We start from the raw sequence: 7,906 nt of genomic DNA on the forward strand, positions 1-7,906 counted from the left end.
TGGTTCTGCTCAGATGCGTGGATAGACACGAAGCAGACCTGTTGATGACTGAGGTCCATGAAGGTTCATTTGGTACCCATTCCAATGGACATGCCATGGCTAGAAAGATGTTGAGAGAAGGCTACTATTGGCTGACAATGGAGTCTGACTGCTGCAAATATGTGAAGAAATGCCATAAGTGTCAGATTTATGCGGATAAGATTCATATTCCTCCGACACTTCTGAATTTGATTTCATCACCATGGCCTTTCTCTATGTGGGGAATTGACATGATTGGCATGATTGAGCCGAAAGCGTCCAATGGACACAGGTTTATTCTCGTAGCAATTGATTACTTCAGAAAGTGGGTTGAAGCTGCGTCATATGCAAATGTGACCAGGCAGGTGGTCGTGAAGTTTATCAAGAATCAACTCATATGCCGTTATGGTGTGCCAGATAAGATCATTACTGATAATGGATCTAATCTGAATAACAAGATGATGAAAGAGTTGTGTGGTGAGTTCAAGATTGCACACCATAATTCTTCTCCTTACAGACCCAAGATGAATGGGGCTGTTGAAGCTGCTAATAAGAATATCAAGAAGATTATCTAGAAGATGGTTGTTACGTACAAAGATTGGCATGAGATGTTGCCATTTGCTTTGCATGGATATCGTACATCTGTCCGCACTTCAACAGGGGCAACCTCTTTCTCTCTTGTTTATGGCATGGAGGCCGTACTCCCACTAGAGGTGGAGATCCCATCAATGAGAGTCTTGATGAAGGCCAAGTTGACTGATGCTGAATGGATTCAAAGTCGTTATGACCAACTGAATTCGATTGAAGAAAAGAGATTGACTGCCATGTGTCATGGTCAATTATATCAGCAACGAATGAAGAAAGCTTTTAATAAGAAGGTCAAACCTCGTGTGTTCCGAGAAGGTGACCTTGTGCTCAAGAAAGTCTTGTCTTTCGTGTAACACCCTTCTACCCAAACGACATATTTAAAGAAATTATAAGAGTACAACATGTAGAAGAGTTTACATTTCATTCAACTTAACACTCACCATTTTACAACATAAAATTATTTCATTTATTTTAATAAAACTTCGCAGCGGACAACAACACAATTAACGATTTATAAAAATGTTTCAACAAAACATATCAATAATTTAGTCTTCATACACAACTTAAATAATAATATAATCTCTATTGAATCCCATAACCCCGGTGTCACATGACCAGAGCATTGACTCGACTCTGTAGAATAACTCTACACTTATTCTTCACCTCAACAAAAGCTACTCCTCATTATCTGCACATTGCTCATCATAGATGAACATAAACACATGCAGAAGGGGTGAGAATTACATTATTAAACAATAATATAACGACCGAATATAATATGAATAATTTGCACATATGTCAACACGGATCATCACAATCATCATTATAATCAATAAACTCATGAATATCAACAAAACAACACATCAATTGCAATGCACACACCCATGCATGACTCAACACGACTCGGTATACCCATTTTGTGACCACTACAGGATCACTACTCCCAGATTCACCACCATAGAATCCGAGTTCCCCATAAGGAACCAAGCCTCTCAACAAGCCCGGAGTCAACAACATCATTGGAACTCAGTCCGTTCATCACTAGGCATCGGCCTTTCATGAATGCATGCACATCAAACATGCATCATAATCAACATAGCAACAACAACATCATATAGTCATGTTATCATCATCATTAATAGCATGACATACAACTCAACAAAACAACAACAACATTACAACGATATCACATCTGGGAGTTTAAAACGCGAAAGCTGTCCGTCAAACTGATATGGCGAACGCCGTTAGGCTAATGGTGAACGCCATTAGCGTTAAACGCTCTTATTCTGGAAAAACTGTCTGTCAAACTGATATGGCGAACGCCGTTAGGCTAATGGTGAACGCCATTAGCGTTAAACGCTCTTATTCTGGAAAAACTGTCTGTCAAACTGATATGGCGAACGCCGTTAGGCTAATGGTGAACGCCATTTAGCGTTAAACGCTCTTATTCTGGAAAAAGGCCCAAATGGCGAGCGCCAAAGGCATAATGGCGAACGTCATTTGGCTGTTATGTGCATAAACAAGATTTTAAGCGCAGAAACAGTGGACGCGCGGCTTCTAAGCCTACAACCCAATATCAACATTTAACAATCATACATACACAACATACTTCGATTACAATGTATATAACGCCACCATACTCACAGATCGGACAATTTCCCTCAAAAACCACAACTTTCCCAATCTCCCTAAATTCCCCAAATTTATCAACAACCCAATCCTATATCATGTAATTGCTCGCATATTATCGTTTAATAAGGTTCAGACCCCTTACCTCTTTGGATTGAAGGAAGCTCTGAGCAATCTTTGGTCTTTTCCTCTTCCTTCTCTTTCTCTTCAGCGCTTCTCCCTTTTCTGACTCTGAGGCAAAATACGTGAAAATGAAAACCTTCAGTTATCTCCTTGGCCTCTTTTACCCAATTCCACTTTTACCCTTCCACTCTTCATATTCCAATTATATTATTTATTTAATTATTATTAAAATAAATAATATCTATAATAATAATAATAATAATAATCCAATAATTCAACTTTATTTAATTAAATTAATAAAATACTATTAACTCAATTAAATAATTCTCTTATTTTAATCGGGGTGTTACAACTCTCCCCCACTTTAGACGTTTTCGTCCTCGAAAACATACCTCAAGCAAATAGAGCCGGATACGACTCCTTCATCTGATCTTCACGCTCCCAAGTCAAGCTCTCACCAGCTGGACCTCCCCAAACAACTTTCACTAGAGCAATTTTCTTACCTCTCAGGGTCTTCTCTTCTCGGTCATCTATCCGAATTGGCAACACCTCAACGGTCAAATTATCCCTCACCTGGATATCATCCAACTGAACAACATGCGACGGATCCGCAATATACTTTCTTAACTGAGATACATGAAACACGTCATGCAGATTAGAAAGCGACGGCGGTAAAGCTATCCGATACGCCACTTCCCCAACCCTCTTCAAAATCTGATACGGACCCACAAACCTCGGAGTAAGCTTTTTAGACTTTAAAGCTCTACCCACACCTGTCGTCGGAGTAACTCTCAAGAACACATGATCTCCCTCTTGGAACTCAAGTGCTTTTCTCCTCTTATCATGATAACTCTTCTGACGACTCTGAGAAATCTTCATCTTCTCCTGAATCATCTTAACCTTTTCAGTCGTCTGCTGCACAATCTCAGGTCCGAGTACAACACTCTCACCTGACTCATACCAACACAATGGAGTTCTACACCTCCTACCATACAATGCTTCATATGGAGCCATACCGATACTAGCATGAAAACTATTATTATAAGTAAACTCCACCAACGGCAAATAACTATCCCAAGAACCACTCTGCTCCAACACACAAGCTCTCAACAAATCCTCCAAGGATTGGATAGTCCTTTCAGTCTGACCGTCAGTCTGAGGATGATAAGCTGAACTCAACCTCAACTTAGTCCCCAACGCTTTCTGCAAACTTTCCCAAAATCTAGAAGTAAATCTGGGATCTCTATCAGACACAATACTGGATGGAATACCATGCAGCCTCACTATCTCCTCAATATACAACTCTGCCAACTTCTCTAAAGAGTGATTAATCTTCATCGGCAAGAAATGCGCCGACTTAGTCAATCGATCCACAATCACCCAAATAGAATCATTACCTTTCACCGTCCTCGGCAGTCCCGTCACAAAATCCATGGAAATGCTATCCCACTTCCATTCAGGAATCTTCAAAGGTTGCATCATACCTGTCGGTTTCTGATGTTCAATCTTTGACTTCTGACAAGTCAAACAGGCATACACAAACTTAGCAACATCTCTTTTCATACCCGCCCACCAAAACAACTTCTTCAAATCTTGATACATTTTAGTTGCACCTGGATGGATACTCAATCCACTCCTATGGCCCTCTTCAAGAATACTCTTTTTCAATTCAGACACCTCGGGAACACAAACTCTACCTTTAAATCGCAGGATGCCATTCTCATCAATCTCAAAATTACCACCATTACCCTGGTTAACCATAGTAATATGATCAACTAGAGCGACATCAACTTGCTGACCATTCCGAATATCTTCCAGAATTCCACTAGTCAACTTCAGCATACCCAACTTTACACTATCAGCGGAAACTTCACAACCCAAACTCATATCACGGAACTGTTCAATTAACTCAAGCTCCCGAACCATCATCATAGACATATGTAGAGACTTTCTACTCAGCGCATCTGCAACTACATTAGCCTTACCGGGATGATAACTCAATTCGAAGTCAAAATCCTTCAGTAGTTCTAACCACCTTCTCTGCCTCATATTTAACTCTTTCTGATCAAACAGATACTTCAGACTCTTGTGATCACTGAACACTTCGAATCTGGAACCATACAGATAATGCCTCCACATTTTCAACACAAATACAACAGCTGCAAGCTCTAGATCATGCGTAGGATAATTCCTCTCATGAACTCTCAACTGTCTAGAAGCATAAGCTACAACTTTACCATTCTGCATCAAAACACCACCAAGACCCATCAAAGAAGCATCACAATAAACAACGAAGGACTCACCAGGATTAGGCAAGATCAACACTGGAGCACTGGTCAACCGCCTCTTCAACTCAACAAAACTCGCTTCACAAGCTGCATCCCACACATACACTTGACCCTTCTTAGTCAACTGCGTCAACGGCAATGCCAACTTAGAGAAGCCTTCAATAAATCTGCGATAATAACCAGCTAACCCCAGAAAACTGCGTATCTCAGTAGCAGACTTCGGAGTCTCCCACTGTAATACAGCATCAACTTTAGCAGGATCAACAGAGATCCCACCACTCGAAATCACATGGCCAAGGAAACTCACTTCCTTCAACCAGAACTCACATTTAGATAACTTTGCATATAATTTCTTTTCTCTTAACACCTGCAAAACAATTCTCAGATGTCCTGCATGCTCTTCTTCCGTCTTAGAATATATCAATATATCATCTATGAACACCACAACAAAATCATCAAGGTACGGATGGAATATACGATTCATATATTCCATAAACACACCTGGAGCATTAGATACACCGAACGGCATCACAGTGTATTCATAATGACCATACCTCGTACGGAAAGCAGTCTTCGCAATATCATCTAACTTCACTCGGATCTGATGATAACCCGATCGCAAATCAATCTTACTGAAAACATGAGCTCCAACCAACTGGTCCATCAAATCATCAATCCTCGGCAATGGATACCGATTCTTGATAGTCACCTTATTCAACTGCCGATAATCGACACACAACCTCATCGTACCTTCTTTCTTCTTCACTAACAATACTGGTGCACCCAAGGAGAAACACTTGGACGCACAAACTTCTTCTCAAGCAATTCTTCAAGTTGCTTCTTCAGTTCAACTAATTCAGTTGCCGACATTCTATAAGGAGACATCGACACTGGACTCGTACCTGGTACTAAGTCAATGGCAAATTCGACTTCACGTTCTGGAGGTAAATCACTTACATCCTCCGGAAACACATCCTGAAATTCACAGACAACAGGCAAATCTACACTCACTACTTTCTTATCCGCTTGCAGAGACGCAAATAAAGCGAATACCTGAGCTTCATCTTTCACAAAATCCCCTATCTGCCTAGCAGATAGAAATCTTGCCTCATCATTCTCACCAACTTCAGAGAACCGCACCGTCTTCCTATAGCAGTCGATGAACACGCCATAGAATCCTAGCCAATTCATTCCCAGAATAATATCAATTTGGTGCAAGGGTAAGCACACCAAATCAACCACGAACTCTCTCTCGAAGATCGTCAGATGACAACCTCGACAAACAACAGAAGTCTTCACAGAACCATTAGCAGGAGTATCTATCACCATACTTCCGCCTAGGGACGACATAATCACACCAATCCTGGTCGCACACTCATACGAAATGAACGAATGAGTAGCACCAGTGTCAACAATAGCAAGCAATTCAACATTATTAATCAAGCAAGTACCTTTAATCAGATTATCTTCTTTAGGAGCTTCAGCCCCACTCAGAGCAAACACCCTACCAGTAGTATGAGCTGCAGTAGCCGCCTTCTTCGGTTTCGAGCACTGCGAACTGATATGGCCTTTCTCGCCACAATTAAAACACGTCGGACCAGCATCCTTACATTCAGTAACTCTATGACCAGTCTGACCGCATCGGAAACATCTCAGCACTCTCTTGGTACAGCTATCAGCACGGTGGCCTGGCTCGCCACACTTGAAACATTTACCAGCTATGGAAGATCCTCCCCCACTTGGCTTCTTTTCATCTACCACTTTCTGCTTACCCTTACCATTCGGAGATGCATAAGGACTACCACGATCCTTATTCTTCTTCTCACTAAGACTCTTGTAATGAGCAGTTCTAGCCTTGCTATCTTCATCAAATATCCGGCACTTATTAACCAGTGTAGGAAACCTACGAATCTCCTGGTAACCAATACCTTGTTTGATCTCGGGACGCAACCCGTTCTCAAACTTGACACACTTGGATTCCTCAGCATCAGCAGCATTATAATGAGGACAATACTGCACCAGCTCCTCAAACTTCGAAGCGTAATCAGCAACAGACATGTTACCCTGCTTCAGTTCTAGAAATTCCATCTCCTTCTTACATCGCACATCAGCAGGAAAATATTTCTCCAGAAAGGCCGTCTTGAACCTTACCCAAGTCATCTCAGCACCTGGTACTTCAATTCTCTGGCGAGTATTATCCCACCAGTTTTCAGCCTCTTCAGATAACATATGCGTACCAAACTGCACCTTCTGTGCTTCAGTACACGTCATCACCCGGAAAATCTTCTCAATTTCCTTCAGCCAAATCTGAGCACCATCTGGATCGTAGCGCCCTTTGAATGTAGGAGGGTTATTCTTCAGAAACCTTCCCAAATTCTTAAACTCATCGACCGGCGGATTCTGCTGCGCCTGCATAGCCTGCGCCATAGCAGCCAAAGCCTCAGCAATCGCACGGTCATTTTCTCCAGCCATACTCTGCACAACACAACCACCACCGTTAAATATCGACAGTGTCATTTACACTAATCGACCAACAGGGAAAACATCACATTATAACTCGACTGGACTGACCATGCTCTGATACCACTAATGTAACACCCTTCTACCCAAACGACATATTTAAAGAAATTATCAGAGTACAACATGTAGAAGAGTTTACATTTCATTCAACTTAACACTCACCATTTTACAACATAAAATTATTTCATTTATTTTAATAAAACTTCGCAGCGGACAACAACACAATTAACGATTTATAAAAATGGTTCAACAAAACATATCAATAATTTAGTCTTCATACACAACTTAAATAATAATATAATCTCTATTGAATCCCATAACCCCGGTGTCACATGACCAGAGCATTGACTCGACTCTGTAGAATAACTCTACACTTATTCTTCACCTCAACAAAAGCTACTCCTCATTATCTGCACATTGCTCATCATAGATGAACATAAACACATGCAGAAGGGGTGAGAATTACATTATTAAACAATAATATAACGACCGAATATAATATGAATAATTTGCACATATGTCAACACGGATCATCACAATCATCATTATAATCAATAAACTCATGAATATCAACAAAACAACACATCAATTGCAATGCACACACCCATGCATGACTCAACACGACTCGGTATACCCATTTTGTGACCACTACAGGATCACTACTCCCAGATTCACCACCATAGAATCCGAGTTCCCCATAAGGAACCAAGCCTCTCAACAAGCCCGGAGTCAACAACATC

At 41.0% G+C, this 7,906-nt stretch overlaps 1 protein-coding gene across 1 annotated transcript; it reads right to left on the reverse strand.

The window, feature by feature from the left end:
* Positions 1-1,186: 1,186 nt before the first annotated feature.
* On the reverse strand, positions 1,187-7,062 carry LOC127096670 (uncharacterized). Its single transcript, XM_051035217.1, has 2 exons — positions 6,098-7,062; positions 1,187-1,294 (listed from the first exon to the last, which is right to left on the reverse strand). Exons 1-2 carry the CDS (start codon positions 7,059-7,061, stop codon positions 1,281-1,283), a joined length of 978 nt encoding a protein of 325 aa, XP_050891174.1. The 5' UTR covers position 7,062; the 3' UTR covers positions 1,187-1,280.
* Between the last annotated feature and the right edge of the window lie 844 nt (positions 7,063-7,906).

Source organism: Lathyrus oleraceus, chromosome 6 (genome assembly GCF_024323335.1).
Source record: "Lathyrus oleraceus cultivar Zhongwan6 chromosome 6, CAAS_Psat_ZW6_1.0, whole genome shotgun sequence".
NCBI classification, from domain to species: Eukaryota; Viridiplantae; Streptophyta; class Magnoliopsida; order Fabales; family Fabaceae; genus Lathyrus; species Lathyrus oleraceus.

Coding starts and splice junctions, on each gene's coding strand:
- LOC127096670 (XM_051035217.1), bottom strand. CDS start 7,061: ATGCAGGCGCAGCAGAATCCGCCGGTCGATGAGTTTAAGAATTTGGGA.